General features: G+C 39.3%; 1 protein-coding gene across 2 annotated transcripts in view; it reads left to right on the forward strand.

Moving 5' to 3' along the window:
* Positions 1-17,188, forward strand: part of LOC126259365 (lysophospholipase-like protein 1) — a 59,727-nt gene extending 42,539 nt beyond the window's left edge. For both annotated transcript variants that reach the window (XM_049956104.1, XM_049956105.1), the window contains exons 3-5: positions 10,178-10,322; positions 10,796-10,911; positions 16,709-17,188. In XM_049956104.1, coding sequence (XP_049812061.1) covers positions 10,178-10,322; positions 10,796-10,911; positions 16,709-16,933 — 486 coding nt within the window. In that variant the 3' untranslated portion in view covers positions 16,934-17,188. The remainder of the gene's footprint in view (positions 1-10,177; positions 10,323-10,795; positions 10,912-16,708) is intronic.
* Positions 17,189-19,665: the final 2,477 nt, after the last annotated feature.

The raw sequence follows: 19,665 nt of genomic DNA on the forward strand, positions 1-19,665 counted from the left end.
GCGGCGGTCTGTGACGCACAAGGGCCGCAGGCAGCGACCATGTGTGCTATTTCAGAGTCGATGCCACGCCAGTACACATGACGGAGCACCAGAGATTTTGTGTGAGAGACATCCCAGTGCCCTTGGTGAAGGAGGCGCAAGACCGAAGCACGCAAAGACACAGGTACCACAACACGCGGTGAAGCATTGTGGGTGGAAAGGAGGATAACACCATCCCTAACTGTGAGGTGGTAGCGCAAAGCGTAGTAGTTCCGCAACGGGTTATCTTTTTGAGTTAGTTCCCTGACTCGTGGTAATTACGAGAGAATCACCTACAAAAATATCACTTGATTCTCTTTTGTGACCACCATTCATTGGCTAAGTAGATAATGGGTAACACATCTGTTTACCAAAGTGATATGTTACACCACATAGCCCTCTCTCTTTGACAAATGATGTTGACACAACTATTTAAATCATAAGGAAATAACTGTGAATTAACTTCTGTATCTCTAAATTATTGTGTTGGCTTTACAGATTTCATTTTTGTCTTAAAGTTTTGCGTTCCTTATTTATTTATTTCAAATGGATATCACGTGAATGTCTGTTCATTTTATGACTTGGGTATCACTACATCTCATGCAATTCTGTAAAAACAGGTTGAAGTGTACAGACAAGAGAATGATTTATGCAGTGGAACCATTGAATGAGGATAGAATGGTACTCCTGATGGATAAGAAAGAAAGGAAAATAAGAGTGGAAAGGTTGGAACCAAGGAACATAATAAATAAATAAATAAATATCGTGTGACTAGGGCCTCCTGTCGGGTAGACCATTCACCGGGTGCAAGTCTTTTGATTTGATGCTACTTTGGTGACTTGCACGTTGATGGAGATGAAATGATGATGATGAGGACAACACAACACCCAGTCCCTGAGCGGAGAAAATCTCCGACCCAGCCGGGAATCGAACCCAGGCCCTTAGGATTGACATTCTGGTGCGCTGACCATTCAGCTACTGAGGGCGGACAGGAACATAATGAAGACAGACCAGTCGTACCTCCACCCAAGGCTCTATCTCCTTGGGGGACTTCACTGGTGCGCCAGAGGACAAAGATCTTTGCCATTCTTATTCCCATGGGCCCCGAAAATTGGTTCTAGCACCCTATGGAGAGATTAGCAACAAAATAGCAACTTTTGTCATATTCACTGACTGAACTACAAAAGGAGACTCTGATTAATCATTGCATCTCTTACTTGGTCCTAAATTATTTTAAGCAAGAAGGAAGGCAAATAGCTAAGCTAATTGTACTAAGTTAAGACAGCCTCACCTAACAAATGTACATAAAACGGACCATAGAGTTTAAACAAACAATGGAAAATACACACTCACACAAATGAAACTCACAGGGCAGGACCATGATCTCTGGCAGCTGAGGCCACACTATGAGCAGTCAGGTGGTGAGGAGGAGGAGGCTTTGGTGGGGATGGGAAGGGATAGCAGGTTAGCAGTGGGAGATGGTAAAGTGCCTCAACCTTCATTAGCCATTGTCCTTACCCATCTAGCCCCTACCCCATTTCCATTACAGCACTACACAGCCCTCTATTCCACCAATGCACCCGGTCTTTTTACCTCCCTCCTTCCCTAAATTGCTTCAGGCAAATGCCGGGATGGTTCCTTTGTAAGGACACAGCTGACTTCCTTCCCCATCCTTCTCTAATCCAACGGGTGCGATGACATTGCTGTTTGGTTCCTGTCCGCAAATCAACCAGACAACCAACCAACTTCTCTCGTTTTCCACTACCCCTCCCCCCCCCCCCCCTCTCTCCCCTGCCCACCGTCTAACATCCCGACTGCACCTTGCTGCCCCACACTCACTTCACCTTGTCCCTGCATGCTTCCACTAGCAGCACTTTACCGTCTCCCACCCTTACCCTGCTATCCATCCTCCTCTCCCCCCCCCCCCTTTCCCCCGTGTCCTGCTTCATGCACTGTGTGTGTGTGTGTGTGTGTGTGTGTGTGTGTCAGTCTTTTTGTTGTGCCTATCTGTGACTCAGCATCTCTGCTGATGGTGAGTAGCAACTATCCTTTTCATAATATACAACCATAAAGTGTAGTAGATTCTAAATAGTACAAAATCACTTTGTGCAAAACCCATCATAATTATTATTACTACCACCCAGTAGAAAATTGTGCAAACCCTTACCAAGTTTAACCATATTATAAATTAAATATATAAATCCCTTTATAAAACACACTAAGGCACACTTCCAAAATATGCATCCATAATGAGTTTATGGATGTACACATTCATTATTATCTTTAGTCTTTTCATTCCTTACAACAGTGCCTCTTTTATGGTCACTACCATTGAACAAAAAGTGTTACATGTAGGAACAACTAGTAACTTTTTAGCTATACATGTTATATTCCTTTATTAAATGTAACTATCCTTAGGGACAGCATACAAAACTCAGACACCTGTATCATAATTAATTATATTCTAATTCAGTATCCTTATTTGACCTTTACAACTCAGGTAGCTTCTTCTACTTTGCAACTTAGGAGTAAGCCTCAAGAACCCGCAGTGTTCTACAAAATCAAGTGTAGATCCTCCTTTATTGGTACACCTATCCTATTCATTACACAACTAACATATAAGGATACAGCATCCTGCTTATCATCATGTACCTCTCTTCTCACCTTCTTACTCCTGTGCTTGTGTTAGACTTACTCCCAGTTGATTATGAATCCATGCCTGATTGTCTGGTTTCTTTATTTTCTGTCTCTTAAGTACTCCTCTGCCTTCCACTAAGAGTGACCAAAACATTTTATTTATTTATGGAATTTCTTTGTTTTATCAAAATTGACATCAACTGTGATGCTAGGAACTTAATGATCTTATTTGGATGTAGCCAGGATGTTAGCATATCATCCAACTTAGTTTAAATTTAGTACTTTTCCACCCTTCCTTTCTTCCCCTACTTGACTGATGCTGCTAACATCCTCCATTTACAATGGTGGATTTGTGGTTTAAAAAGTAAATAAATAGGTAAATTACATTTTTCAGTTTTGTTGGGAACACGACTCTTCTACAAGTTTACCACCTAATCGCCTTATCCAAGTACAAATCACAATTATAAGTTTTCTAAAAATAGATATAGTTGTACCCACTATAAAGAATTAACAAAAAAGATCATTAGAATACTTGTGTGAGAGAGTAATCTTTCTTTTGTAACTGAACTCTGTGCTTTAATTCTGTAGCTGTTTGTTAATTCTGTAGCTGTTTGTTCATCTTAGATGAGGTATCGTGCAGAAAATTATGATCCATAACTATGACATAATCAGATTCATAGTAAAGTTAAGATAATGTATGATAATTGACTGTGTGGCACTCAGGTAAATACAGTCTCCCAATACAATTGCAGCAAGGTCACTGTATGGTTGAGGTTCTTCCAAAAATTCCAAACTAAGGTTACTCTCACTTCCTTATTTGTGCTGAGAGATTGTAAATAACATCTATGAAAGAATTGCAATCTTATGTATCTGTAAGTTAATCTTATTGCAAATCATTGGTGTAATGCAAGTAATCTACATCTACATCTATACTGTACAAACCACTGTGAAGTGCATGGTACAAATTATTTCCTTTTCCATTTACATATGGAGCATGGGAAGAATGATTGTTTAAATGCCTCCATGCATGGGGTAATTAATCTAATCTTTTCCCCACAATCACCGTGGGAACAATTTGTAGGGGTTGTTGTATAATCCTAGAGTCATCATTTAAAGCCAGTTCTTAAAATTTTTTAAGCAGGATTTCTTGGGATATTTTGCATCTGTCTGCAAGTCTGCCAGTTCAGTTTCTCAAGCATCATTGTGACATTCTTCCAAGAGTCAAACAAGTCAGTGGCCATTCATGCTGCCCTTCTGTGTATAGAAGAGTGGTTTGATAAGTCTGGTAACTTTCCATCAAAGAATGGAACATTGTTGCTGCAGCTTGATTATTTGAAGGATCATTTAAAGAGTTTCAACAATGTACAGCATACAGTTCATTATTCACGGCCATCTGAATTAGTCTGTACATTGACTTAACTGAAAACAGAGGAAACTGAGTTGGTGCTTTTATTAAGCATTTTCATTTGAAGGGTTGGACTGCCACACAAACTAAAACAGAATTGAATGAAGTTCACATGGACTCTGCACCATCATTCAAGACCATTTACTTTTGGATTAATGAATTTAAATATGATATGGCAAGCACGAACAACAAAGCATGCTATGGCCATCCTGTTGAGATCACCACATTGACAAAATCCACGATGTGGTAATGCAAGAGCGTCAAATAAAAATTTGTAAGATTGCTGAGACTGTAGGCACCTCAACTGAGTGAGTGCATAATATCCTGCACAGAGAATTGGCCGTGAAGAAGCTGTATGCGAAGTAGGCGCAGCAATTGCTCATGTTCAACCAAAAGTGCATCCAGTACAACATTTCAACACAATGGCTGGCGATATTTAATTGCAATCCACAGGATTTTTTGTGCCAGTTGTGACTATTGATGAGATGTGGATCCATCATTACACACCAGAATCAAAATAGCAGGCACCACAATGGAAAAGGGGCAGTGAAAGTGCGCCAAAGAAGGCAAGGACCATTCTGTGAGCTGTTAAGGCAATGGGCACTGTTTTTTGGGATTACTGTAGAATAGTCCTCATAGATTACTTAGAAAAAGGCAGAACCATTAAAGTACCTATTATGCTTCAGTGTGGGCTCCTTTGAAAATTGTGTCGGCTGAAAAAAGATCAAGGTTGCAAGGGAAAAAAAAAAAACCCTTTCACCATTAGAGTGCACCATCCTACACATCAGTGATGATAATGGCGAAAGTGCATGAATTGGACTTTGAATTGGTTTCTCATCCACCATATTCACCAGACTCAACCCCCAAGTGAGCTCTTTCTGTTCGCTAACTTGAAACTTTGGCTTGCTGGGAAGAAATTTTCGTCAAATGAGGAAATTATAGCTACAGTCAATGAATATTTTTTACACTTTCATAGAAACTATTCTTCCAGTGGGACTGAAAAGCTGGAGGGTTGCTGGAATAAGTGTGTATCCCTCAGAGGACATTCGGTCAAGAAGTAAGGTGTATTGTTTACAAAACAAACATTTTTCTTGCTTCTTTACCAGACTTATCAAACCACCCTCATATGTTCATTATCTTGTGTTAGTCCTGTAGATTTAAGCAATATTCTTGGATGGGTCGCACAAGTGATTTGTAAGCAATCTGTTTTGTAGATAAATTGTATTTCCACAGTATTCTGCTAATAAACCAAAGTCTGCCTTTCATATCCCTACAAAGTGTTACACCCAGGTATTTGTATAAGCTGACTCACTCCAGCTGTGAGTCATTGTTAGAGGATACTTTTTTTTCATTTTGTGAAGTGCAGAGGTTTACATTAATGTACATTTAAAGCAAGTTGCCAGTATTTGTGACCATCTTGAAATCTTCTCTAGATCTGACTGAATATTTTTGCAGCTTCTTTCAGACAGTACTTCATTATAGGTAGCTTCATCATCTGCAAAAAAAATCTCACAGGCAGCTTCAATTTCTATCTTCGTGGATTTGAGTTTCTTGTCTATTGCAACAAATATGCTATCTCCATTTCCCATTAGCCTAACCTTTTGGTATGCTTTTAAATTTCCCCCAAAAATCTGACTGCTATCAACTGCAGGTTTCAGCCAGCTTTGTGTACCTGTTATTATGTGAGCTTCACTGTTCTTCAGGAGCAATTCTAACAGTGGCACTTTTTTGTGAATGCTTCGGCTGTTAACCACTAGGATTTTAATACTGTCATCTGTGGGAGTAATATCTTTTGATCTTACACTGACACTTCTGGGTTTTTTGTTGGATGCAGAATCACTTAATGTAAAAAAAAAAAAAAAAAAAAAAAACCTCTTGCATGCATTCTTGGATCCCACACACAGTCAGCTACCTGGATAGCAGCCTCTGATCTGTAGTGTGCACATGACCCTCTTAGGGGCACCCCTATAGTTCTAAACACCATGATACAAGTCCAGGAGGTCACAGTCCATCTTGTCACAGAACTTTTGAAGTATCTGGTTCACTCCTTTCACTTGACTCAGAACCAAATGGCCAAGATCAGTTTGGTGACAATGCTTCAAATTATGAGCCTTGTTGAAACTCTGTGCACAGTGCGGGTCTTCTCAACCTTCTCTTCTGGTTTCTAGAATGATCCAAATAAGGCCTTGGAGCCCAGATGAGAGGCATCATTTGTTCCAACATGCATCAAAATCTGCAATTGCTTGCACTCTGTTTGCTCAATGGCTTCCAGAATAGCCTTTTCAACAGTGTGACTGGGTGGTGGGGGTAAGGAGGAGGCTGGGGTGGGGATGAGGAGGGTAGCAGGGTAGGGGTGGGGGATGGTAAAGTGCTGCTTGTGGGAGCATACAGGGACGAGGTGAAAAGAGGGTAGGGCAGCTAGGTGCAGTCGGATGGTCAGACCGTGGGCAGGCCTGGGGGGAGGGGAGGGGTTGCTGCGAGGGAGACAGTGGGGAGGGGGAAGGGTGTGGGTAGAGGCATGGCAGCAGAAAAGGAGAGAAGAAAAAAGACTGTGGGTGCATTGGCGGAACAGAGGGCTGTGTAGTGCTGGATTGGGAACAGGGAAGGGAGTGGGTGGGTTAAGGACAATGACTAATGAAGGTTGAGGTCAGGAGAGTTATGGGGACACAGGATATACTGTAGGGAGAGTTCCCACCAGTGAAAATCAGAAAATCTGGTGCTGGTGTGAAGGATCCAGATAGCATAGGCTTTGAAGCAGTCATTGAAATGTAGAACATCATGTTGGGAAGCATGCTCAGCAACTGGATGGTCCAGCTGTTTCTTGGCTGCAGTTTCACCCTCAGCGGTCCCCACGGTTTACCCACCTCCATTTTCTACATACAGTGAGTCCATTGAGGAATGGGATGCATGCAAGAACACATCTGCAACAACACTTTCAAGCTTTTAGGATTACAGGCACTATTTTTTGTTGTGCCTTGTTCCTTTCGTGGATATCGCCAAGAATGTACAAAGTCTTATGTCATCTCACCCCTTTTCACACTCGGTCTTCTTTAACATGTGTTAACTTCTTTCAAAGTACTATTGTAAGCACATGCATGTTATTGCATCTTGGGTTGAGTTTTACTGCTTTAGGAGGCAACAACATCAATCATATTGAGCTCCATGGGTTTAATTGTCATTGTCATTTTATGTCTGATGTGCGTAAAGAGCCATATGCTGATCAGATGGTGAGAGGTGCTATATCATTTGCTTAGCTCTGGATTGTGAGGTGGTAGAGTGTGCCCTCCATTGTGAAAATCCACCCTTCTCCTAGGTTTTGGGTATTGCACAGTCGTTTGAGGTGTCACAATCTGTGGGTAACCAAATTGAGTTATGGTTAGAAGTGTCAGCAATCTTCTAGATCAAGGTTCAGATAGTTTGCAGGAGGAAGACATGGTCACAGCGATCCGCACACAATCACAGCATCAAGGCTGCGGCCTCGCTCCCAGCAGCAACTGCACCAACAAAGTAAACAGGCCAGTAACCAGCAACATGTGTGTTACATGCTCCCATCTTGCCCTTATTTTTTCGTTAACCACGAGTGTCCAGAATGCCCAAAATGCTGAGCTACCTGTCATAATTTCTGAAAAAAGGTCACATTGCTTCTGTTTGTAATGCAAAAATTCAGCACAACAATCCTGATATGGATATGGATGTAAACATTGTATCAACTATTTCTGTTGCACCAAACAAGTTTTTCACTGATGTTATGGTTTTTTGTAAAGTTCTGTACATGCAAGTAGATTCAAGAGTTGTGATAACCTTATTACACTTACAAACTATATCGACTTGGGCTTTCCTGCGCTTCTTCCTGTGCCTTGAAAGTTAGAAAATTACAATAAACAGAGTACTCCTATTCTCGGCCAGTTCTCTGCTACAGTGACCTACAAGTCAGTAGTCTGATTACTTACATTTTTTATTGTAAGTAACACACCTATGGAGAATCTTTTTGGATTAGATGGCTTTAAATTGTTGGTTTTACCATTTCAGATGAAGTGAATTTAGTGTCTCAACAAGTGCCATATACACAGTTAGATGCATTATATTCTGAGTTTTACTCTTTGTTCTGTCGTGGATTGGGGTGTACCAACAATTTTCAAGTGCTTGTTAGAATTAAACCTTCTGATCAGCTCCATTTATTCTGTGCCCATCTGGTTCCAGTGGCACTCAGGGAACAAGTGAATGATGAATTAGATCATCTCACGGAATCTGGCATTGTTCGGCCTGTGGCATCAAGTGAATGGTCTACCCCCTTAGTTATAGTAAAGAAAACACTAGCTTGATTACACCACTGCAGTGAATGCACGGTCTTTAGTGGATACATACCCGATACCGCACCTTCATGAACTGTTTGCGAAGTTATCAGGTGGCCAATATTTCTCAAACTTCTTTTAGATACAGAGTCATAACATATGCTAGATGTCAATACCCCTTTCGGACTGTACCAGTACTTGCGGTTGCCTTTTGACTTTGCCAGCACTCTCGCTGTTTTTCAACATTTTTTGGGACATCTTGTTGTGCAAACTATTTGGATGATATTGTAGTTTCTGGTGCCTTCTATCATTTGTCTTGGGTTTGAAGTTTCTTGTGAGGGTCTCAAAGCACACCATCAACATGTTTCTGCTATTGTGTCACTTCCATGCCTTATGTCTGTCAAAGAACTTCAGGTTCTTCTAGGCAAAGTCGCCTACTGCCACAAGTTTTTGTCTGGGGCAGCGACAGTTGCGCAGCTGTTATATGCTTTGCTGCACAAAGGGGCTCAATGTCTCTGGTCGCCGGCTTGTGAAACCATGTTTTTCACGCTTAAGACCATGTTACAGTCTGCGCCCTGCCTAGTGACATACCAATCAGGCCTCTACTTTGTCCTTGGTATGGATGCTTCACAGTATGGGTTGGGGGCACCACTGGCTCATTGATGTCCCCAATGACTGTGAGCGGCCTACTGCTTATGCCTCAGAAATGCTGACTTCTGCTCAAACTAGGTACTCTCAGATAGAAAAGGAAGCTTTGGCTACTGTATGTGCTGTGAAGAAATACCATGTTTTTCTCTATGGTACCAAATTCCACATTGGGCATCACATCACCTGCTGCTGCCCAAACTGGCAGTTCCTCTATCGCTTCTGATACCGCTGTCAGGGATTCTGTCACCCATTCCTGAGCAACTGCTGATACCAGTATCGTCAGCACTGTGGCACCATCACTATAGCCGATGCCCACGGTTGACACAGGAACAGCCCCAGTATCACCAATGTTGTCATATGGTTTGGCACAAAAAGGTGGGTGCAGAATGCGTCTGTGTCCGAAGCACTTCAGACCATATGGTCCCGTTGCAGCGTGCCAACTTAAACAGAGCCCAGCAGACAACGACAGCATGGACATCTCAACAATCTGTAATCTCTCTAAGACAGGAGGAATGCAGTGATATGTGTGCATACTTTCAAAACTCACTGTGCGTGTGGCAGTGCTGTGTCACCTGCAGAGAGAGATCACTGTCAGAACAAGCCACAGTCCCCAGTCCTCATTTCTCTATGTGTATTCCTACAGCTCTTCGTGTACATAATTGGTTCCTGTTGAATGTTACTTAAATACTGTGTTCAAGTTGTTAATGCTTTTGTGGAATAAAGTTGTGTTTAGTCTACTGCTTGTGTTGAACTTATACCTAATTACAACAGTTTCCTTTGCCGCTTGCTCAATGTACAGATTAAATAACATCTGGAATAAGTTGCAATCCTGTCTCACTCCCTTCTCATCCACCACTTCCTTTTCATGTCTCCTTTTAACAATGTTGACTGGAATACTCTCTTTGAAATTATGGAAGTAGGAGAGGTAAAATACAGGGAGTGAAAGGCTATTTACAACTTGTACAGAAACCAGATGGCAGTCTCTGGTATCCATCCTGTAATCTGATGTTTTCCTGTCAAATCAAATACTTCAACAAGTAGAATCAATTTAAAGTACCATACAATTGGGCTATTTATTATAAGACCATAGCTATTAATTGCTCACTCAGTGTCATAATCCACTTGTTTCATGTCTTGAATACAAAAGTAATTGTCATTTCATCTGTATAATTTTCAGCCTAGTCATGTGTGGTTTGACCGTGAAAATATTTCTCCTGATGTACCTGAACATCTAGACACAATAGAGCCAATGGGAAAAGAAGTAGTAAATTTGATTGAGAAGGAGGTCATGTCTGGAATTCCTCTTGAACACATAATAATAGGTATTTTTTATATAATGATTCTTTCCCAGAGCAGTACATGTGTGTAATTAGCCTCAACATCGAATAATGCATGTATAAAGTTTGAGAAAGAAATTTTTTGCATTGCTGTGTATTTGTTTTCTAAACTAAGAATAATATTAAGAAATTAAGTGCTATATAATAAAACTTCTGCTACAAAATAAAACCTCTATAAGCCAGAATTTAATTCTTATTGAGATCAATAACCTTACCACTTCTGAAAATCTGTACCCACAAAATGGCATCTTATTAAAGAAATTCTCAGTATGTAGTTATAATTAGTATAATTACAGTGGCTTCATTAAATGAAATTCTGAACACACATAATATGTTTTTTTGTGAAGTGGCATTGCGTAATAGAACTCAAGTAGTTAATGACTGTATTAAGGAAAGATATAGCGATGTTTATTATGAAACATTCAAAGTACTAATTTTTTGGATGACACTTTTTTAAGGTGGTTTTTCAATGGGAGGAGCAATGGCCATTCATGTTGGATACAGGTTGAAACCACAGGTGGCAGGAGTTTTTGCCTTGTCGTCCTTCCTCAACTACAATTCAGTTGTTTATAAGGTAAGCATGGATTTCAATCATAAAGTGACAGCTAAATAAATGAGCATAGAAATGCCTTACCACGTATTATGCAGCAAATAAAATGTAACTGGTAAAATATACTTGATATATTAATCATGTAAAATTAAAGTTACAGGCTTAAATGATTATTGCCATTATCTTTGTTGCCTAGAGTTGAGTTGTAATGGTATATCATATTTTATTGATCTCAGTGGCCATTGTTGTTGTCCAGTACTTAATAAAAAATGACCTCCAGAGTTTGTAATGATACTTGTATAAGTGTGAATGCCCAGTAGGTGACCAGTAGTCTTGACTATGATGTAGAAGTGGGACCAGTTTTCCATTTTTGAGTTTCATTTATCTTTCTGCAGTTACACTACCAATGCTCCACTTCAATTCACATATAAGGAATAGACACTATCCAAGTTGAAATATGTTGGATAGTTATATAGTTTTAATTATCATCTTAGAAAAATAAAATTACATAATTAAGTTTTTGCTTGTTTACAGGGTACATGTGTGCAGTCCTGGTACATGTTGAAATTCCTGTATCATGGTATTTGGTCGTGAACATGAGCAAAAAGGTGCAGCCTATCTCCACTTTATCTGTGGGCTGCACCGTGTTATTTTAGTTTCTCTTTTGGCATGTTCAAGTGCTGTGATGTGGAGATTTCAGTGTGTGCCATTTCACTGCCAGAAGCAGAGTTCGTTTTGTTTGCAGATGACACATGTATTGCAATAAATAGTATGTCGAGTGTAGTTCTAGAAAGATCTGCTAATGATATTTTCATGGATATTAATAAATGGTTAAAACCAACTCATTGACATTAAACTTTGAAAAGACTCACTACATGCAATTCAGAACCTGTAAGAGGTTTCCACCCAGCATATGCATAAAGTATGAAGAAGAGCAGATAGAAGAGGTTGACAGTCTTAAATTCCTGGGATTACAACTTGATAATAAATTCAGTTGGGAGGAGCACACCACAGAACTGCAGAAATGCCTTAACAAATCTGTATTTGCAATTCGAGCGTTAGCAGACATAGGCGACATAAAAATGAAAAAGCTTGCATACTTTGCCTACTTTCATTCCATAATGTCATATGGTATAATATTTTGGGGAACTCTTCAAGTCAAACAAAAGTTTTTAGAGTCCAAAAGCGTGTAATACCTATTATTTGTGGAGTAAATTCACGGACGTCATGTAGAAACCTCTTCAAAAAAAATGGTTCAAATGGCTCTGAGCACTATGGGACTCAACTTCTGAGGTCATTAGTCCCCTAGAACTTAGAACTAGTTAAACCTAACTAACCTAAGGACATCACAAACATCCATGCCCGAGGCAGGATTCGAACCTGCGACCGTAGCGGTCTTGCGGTTCCCTCTTCAAAGAACTAGGTATACTAACCACTGCCTCTCAGTATATTTACTCCTTAATGAAAATTGTCCTAAATAATATATCTCTTTTTCCAACAAACAGCTCAGTTCATACATACAATACCAGGAACAAAAATGATCTGCACAAAGACTTAAAAGCACTTACTTTAGTTCAAAAAGGGGTCCACTACTCAGGAACACTCATCTTCAATAATTTGCCAGCAAACATAAAAAATTTAGTTAGAAATAAAGATCAATTTAAAAGGAGCCTGAAAGACTTACTAGTGGCCAACTCCTTCTACTCCATTGACGAATTTTTTAATAGAAACAAATGATGTATTGTATATATTCATACTATTAGTATTGTTATTTCAGCTAAAAAAAATAAAAAAAAAAAGAGTTGACATGTTCCACATCCACGAGGATTTCCTCAGCATGGATCTATGAACAAAAAACTAATCTAAATCTAAACTAATCTCTGCAAGTTTAAATTGTTCACATGTATACTCAGTTGAATTCGTATCAGCAGATACCACAAGTCATTGCATTCCATTTATTCCTGCTTCATGTGGGAAGATGTTCATGAGGTGGGTGCAGTTGCTTGAGCACTGTCATTTTTCAAGACAAATCCACCATAAAAATGTTGGTCCAATACTACATGGCTCTCAGGTTAGCCTTAATGGTCATGATAGGTGTCCGACATCTGTAAATGTTACTGGTCCAAAATATGACTAACCCACTTCCCTGCTCAACCTACAGAGGACTGCATGCATGAGATATGAATTGGTACCTAGTTGTGTCCAACCTTTTATGTTGATCATCAAGCAACAGACAAATCCTGCACTTGGTAAAGAGAATTTTAGGCTCTTGACCCAAGTTCCATCCCAGGTGTTCTCTTTACCAAATTTCTTTGTACACTGTGATGGTGAGGGTTTGTACTGTTGTTTGTAATGGATGCATAGAGGCCAAATTGATTGTGTGGAATCAGCTGCGTATTTTCTGGATTGATACAATGCTTTGTGTTACCTCTAAAAAGACAATACACAGTGCTGTTTCTTCTCCTTGGAGACTTATGAGCCATAATTTGTAGATAATGACCATCAGTTGATGGGAAACCACTATGAGGCATACCTTCAGTGTTTTGTGTCTCACAATAATGGTTGGATGTTCAAATAATGTTTCTGTGGTGTACAACAATTTACATGCTGACAACTCTTCTTACCAGAAGGTGACAGTATGCATATGGTCTAAGACTGAAATTTAACTTTAAGGTCTGTTGACAGCATAAAAAAAACACTTTTTTCTTTCTATGACTGGAAACACAATGTACACTACTGAACTGCACTCAGAATACCGGCCTACTTTTACAACTTTAAGCAAATGCTGTGTGTAGGGATTTCCTGTGATGAAGAGAGTATTGAGTAAAAGGTGTCGAACAGTTTTTGCAGTAGTTACATGATGTCTTTTCTCCCATCTAAAAATATAAACCCCCATACATAGACACCATCTCAGCTGAAGGCATTCTTTTGATGGATGTTTTGTAACTGTTAATTTGTTTCAGCTTCTTACAAAATCAAAATGTGCCTGAAGTTATTTGTCAGCTAATCAGGGACTCACGTCTGTAGAAAATGTTTCCTCATTGCTTTGTAGTCCAGTGTGTGTCCTGCTAAATCCACAATAAAAGTTATTTGCTGCTATGAGCAACAAGCAGTGTACCTATAGCTGATTATGTGCCTTACAAAGCACTATCATAAAGCCTTCTGTGTGCAGTACTTAATCGTATCATTTTCTGATGGTTCGAGCAAAGATAGACCATAATTTCATTGGCATTGTGGTCTTCTTTTGGTGTATAACAGAAAGTGTTTGCCATGACTATTCTTCAGCATCCTTGGTTGGACCTTCTGAGTACCAACAAAGTAGGTGGCACAATGATTATGACACTGAATTCAGATTCAGGAGGAGCCTGGTGAAAATCCTTATCTGGGCACAAAGCTTTATATTTTCCATTGTTATCCTAAATTGATTAACCCAAATGCCAGGAGAGTTCTTAAAAAAGGACATAACCAATTTCCTTCCCCTGCATTGACCACACTAGCTAGTGCCCTGTCTTTAATGAGTTTGTCACCCATGTGACATAAAACCCTTCCTTCTGGATACCAGTACTTGCATTAGAAAATATTGTTGAACAACAGAAAGACCGAACATTTAACCACTTGGTGACATCTGTCTGAGTTTGAGCTGAATGTAGTACGCCAGTGTCACACCTCTGCACTTCATTTAATAAATGTTTCCTCTGTAAGAACCCATGGAGGTAGGGTGAAAGAACATTTGTCCCCTAGCACTCACCTTCATGCGAGGCCACTGGCAGTGAGTAAAAGTTATCTATGCTGAATCAAAGATATCGGGTGTGCTATCATTGCCTCCAGTGACATTCATGCTGGGTTTAAGTCTGTAGGCAGCCAGGTCCTAGGCCCTGCATGTGAATATATGTATTGTGGTAAGAATAAAGACTTGCGCAGTTAACTAGATTACGCTTATTAGTATTGATTACCAGTTTGCTCACCATTAGCCCCAGGCCCCACCAGCATTCATCTGATTGAAATCCTTTATAAAATGTTGTCATAAATGTGATCTCCAGTGTTCCTTTACTATTCCTGAGGGGAGAAGAAAACCTTGTCTTCCATCGGTTGTAGTAGTGTTTGGTACTGTTCCTGGAAGTCTGTGTGTGACATCTGAATGGCCGGCTGCGGTGGTCTAGCGGTTCTAGGCGCGCAGTCCGGAACCGCACGACTGCTACGGTCGCAGGTTCGAATCCTGCCTCGGGCATGGATGTGTGTGATGTCCTTAGGTTAGTTAGGTTTAAGTAGTTCTAAGTTCTGGGGGACTGATGACCACAGATGTTAAGTCCCATAGTGCTCAGAACCATTTGAACCATTTTTTGACATCTGAATGCAGAAATAGTGCTGGCTGATGCAGACAATTTTCTTCTGTCAGAGCACTTTTCTTTGGCTGTGCAGCAGAGCAAGACCAAACATTGATTGTAGGACAACAGCAGATATCAGCTTTGCTTGGCATGTATGCAAATGACAATGATGGCAAATGGAGTAACTGTGTAATCAGTCATGACAGACAGACAGCAAGGTGCAGATGTACATACTATTATAGAGCAAGTACATTAAGAAATTGGGTGGTTAAACGCAGATGCAAAAGATATAAAGGAAGTGAGTCAAGTAAATAACAGCCCTTGGAGTAGGACCAATGAAAGTGCAATGGACTCAACAGTAGTTAAGAACTTTCCTTTGATCCCTACAGTTCCAGTTTCTCAGGGAAGAATGACTGAGGATGTCCATGTGTTTTTTTATTAGACTGGAGAATGCATCAACTTCAGGATCCCTGAATTACTCTGACAGAGTAACAGTAAGAGCCCATGGAAGTAGGGCATGTGAGCATTCATCTCTCAGCAATCAGTACACGCATTCCTGTGTCAGCTGACTCCACATGAGATTACTGGCAGCAAATAAAAGCTGTCCATGTGGAATCCAAGTTTTTGGGCATGCTGTGATCACGTCCACAGTGGGTTTAAGTCAGTACACAGCCAGGACCTTGATTGCATTTTTTAAATGTATGTATCATGGTAAAAATAAAGACATGGTCAATTAATTGAACTGTGGCTATAAGGATCATTGTTATGCTCACTCTTCATTACCCCACACCCCACCACTGCTTATTAAAGCACTGCATCCACATGGAAAGCAGACTCAAGTGGTAGCCATTTGTTATCACTCGTTATATGCACAGTTTGGTCTCAGTTGCTTCTAACCAGACGAGCACTCATTGAGTGTGTAAGGAAACATGACATTTATTTATGTTGCAACACACTGCGAGGGTTATGGAAGAGCATTAAGCCTGCACAAACTGCAACTTTGTGTCCTTTGTACATCTGCATGGTTTCCATATGACTATGCAAGCTGCGCAAGCAGCTGTATCATTGATCAGTTTAGTGTCTGGCATCTTTGGCAACTTCTGTCAAACTGTGTGAAGTATATTCACCCTCTCTCTTGCATACCACAGCCACATGAATGCCATGCAGATTGGGCACATGCTTGCAGTGCTCTACCACTCATATACCTCATTGCCTTTTCCTCAAGCATGCTATCCTAGTTGTCTCCTCTTTTTCTCATAGCATAAACTGTTTCTTTATTTTGGTTATGCATTTGTTAGTTGTCTACAAATGATACAAATTACAACACGTTTGGTTTGAATGTGGTAACTTTCTACAGCACAGCTGTTGTAATACACCCAACTTCTGTGTCATTTATTTTCTGTTTCCTTGACTTATTACTGTTTTGCAACTTTTTTCCTTAATTTATGAGAACCTGTGTGTAATGTTGACACTAATTTGTAATGTAACTTTTGTAGCATTTGGAGAGCTACAAGGAACAGCAAGAATTCCCACCTTTGTTTATGTGTCATGGTGATAGAGATGACCTAGTGCCCTTGACATGGGGTGAAGAAACCTTTAAGAATCTAGAGAAACTTGGTGTTAAGGGTCAGTTCCACACTATCAAGAATGCATTGCATGAACTAAAGAGGCAAGAGCTTAAAGCCTGGAGTGATTGGGTCAGAGAACGCGTACCTGAATAAATGGATGTTTTTAAATGTGTTGCTGAAGGATGTAGTTTTGTATAAATTGTTGCTTGACAGACAATAACATTGTTCGTTCCAGCGGATCATTTTTGTACATTATTTTCAAATGTTGTATAAGATTGTATGTATGCTAGAAACTCTGCGGACTCACCAGAGGCACAAGTACAATTTAAGTGTGTGACATGTATTACATTATTCATTAATTTGGGAGCCACTGAAAATCTAATAATAAATAGAGAGATCTGTGGATAATTTGTATCTACTCCTCTTTCTAATATTATTGAAATTCAGATGCTTTATTTTCAGCAGTATGGATTAAGCAAAGAAAGATCCTTTTATTCAATTTCTAGATGGGTTTACAGTAATGACAATCTCTGGTTCTTTATAGAAGTGTTCACACTCACCCACACTGTCAATAACTTTTTAATGACTGCATGTTATTAATTTTTTCAAATTTCATCATTGCTATACTATTTTTATCTTCTAAAAATTACCTGGGTTCATTTCAGAAGATAAGTATTGAGCATTTGTCAGATCAGTCCATACAAAAAGAAAAAATATATATATTGCTTGTTTCAAGAGCTTATTTTGAAAATTGTTTGAAATAATGACTACTGGAAACTCAATGCAGGATACTATGGCTAAGATTTATGCAGACCCACCTTCCAGTCCCTAGAAAAAGAATCTTTGGAAACCGAATCTGCCTCATGCAGACAGAGGTATTCACTCAATATTAGTCTGAAGAAAGCCAGAATATGTAATTAATATTGCGTTAGTAGCAACTGCACCCAGAATCATTCATCATAAAATCTCAAAATTGTTTTGTTGTTCATTACTAATCTAACATAATTTACCCCCCCTCCAATTTCCTCCATCCCCTCATTCCCAGGTAAGGTCATAAGTCCTAGGTGCACTCTTGTTTCTGCTCTCATTAGAAATAACTGTAGCCATAGCATTATTGACTGCTTAGAGAGAATGGTCAGTGGTTCATGAACCATTTTATCTGACATGTCAGTCCACTCTGTAAAAATTGTTTTTAAATTACTGATGTTGAAAATTATTGAAAGTAAATGCTTAAAGATGGTGAATAAATAAGTTTAAAAAAATATGATTACTAGAGTAATATGAACTGGCTACTACAGTACTTGGAGCTACTGAGTTATGTGAACTCCTACTGAGTTCAGTCGTCGGCTCATTACTGTCTTTGTTCTGTGTTAATGAGCTATATCATTTTATTTGCATCAGACCAAATTAGTTGTTATGCAGGTGATACAAACATTATTGCCAAGCCAAGAAAAAAGCATAAGTAATACACAATGTTTTTGTTAAGTTAGAAATTGATTTTGAACAAACTGATTAGCTATAAGCTTTAAAAAAAAACATAGGTGATCCACTTATGTACTGTCAAGTATATCCTACTTCCTACTAATGTAATTTGTCTGAATAAAATAATAAACTGAGTAGGAAGTTTTAAGTTCATGGGAATGCACATTAATGTAAACTTAAACTAGAGAAAAAACAACATGTAGTACACCTGATAAAACATTCAGACTCAACAGACTCATATCCTTTTACCATAACAATTGTTGCCAGTTTTGGTGCATAGAAGTCAGTAAGCTAGTATTAGTCCAGTCACCGGTATCCCATTGGACAATAGTCTTGGATAATTTCTCACTTGGATTAAAAGTATTCATTACACACACACACACACACACACACACACACACACACACACACAAAATTGCAGTTATGTATGAGGTTCCCACATATACATCTTGTAAGCATGTTAACAACCTCACAGTACATTTATTCACTGATACAATTTGTTGTCAACAGTCCATTTTAGTGTGAGAGTAATACAGTTACTGCTGCAAATACAATGCTATGAAGAAAATGATCTAAACTTTTGTTTACTGACTCTAACTTTGTCACAGAAAGAAGAAAATATACACTATGAAAATCTGCCCATGGGAATATATCTGACAGATGCAGAAGCATTTTCAAATGAATATTAAAGTTGTTCTGTCCTAAAAAACTTTTTCTATATCATAGAGGAATCCTTGAATTCAATTATAAACCTCTAAGTGGTCAGCCTATATCTCCAGCACAGACCACATCATATAAGCTCATCAAACAACCCATTAGCCACTTAAATGAGCGCAGTTGCAAAATATGGCACATTTGGTGGGGAGCTTGTATTGGTCTTGTGATCCTCAACCACTAATTTAAATCAAAGCAGTTAAGTGTTTTGTATGCGCCAGTTGGTTTTATGGAAACAGTGCAGTGAGACAGATTGATATGGAGACATAACAGAATGGCATAAGGAACTGTCGTGTTTGGGCTTGCCCGAGACCACACTGTAAATGAAGTTGCCCAATTTGTTGGTGTATTGAAGCATAAAATAATCTAAGAACAGTGCTTGCAGAAAGATCCTACTTACAGGTGTTGTGGCATTCAGACATGTTAGCTGGTGTGATCCACATGGTTGGGAGTTATTAATTTTTAGCACCTGAGTGTGGCTTTTAGTTCTTTTCCAAGTATTCCAAATAGCATAGTAGATATGTAGTGGGAACCAGTGGTGTAATAGATTAATTTATTTGCCATGCATGATCCACCAGACACTAGACATAGCATAATGCTATGCTTCATGAGTAATATTCAGATATGTCAAAGATGGAGAAATAATGCTACAAGCTGCAAAATATGCCACTATCAGAGGATGTGCATAT

The sequence above is a fragment of the Schistocerca nitens genome, chromosome 5, assembly GCF_023898315.1.
Source record: "Schistocerca nitens isolate TAMUIC-IGC-003100 chromosome 5, iqSchNite1.1, whole genome shotgun sequence".
Lineage (NCBI taxonomy): Eukaryota > Metazoa > Arthropoda > Insecta > Orthoptera > Acrididae > Schistocerca > Schistocerca nitens.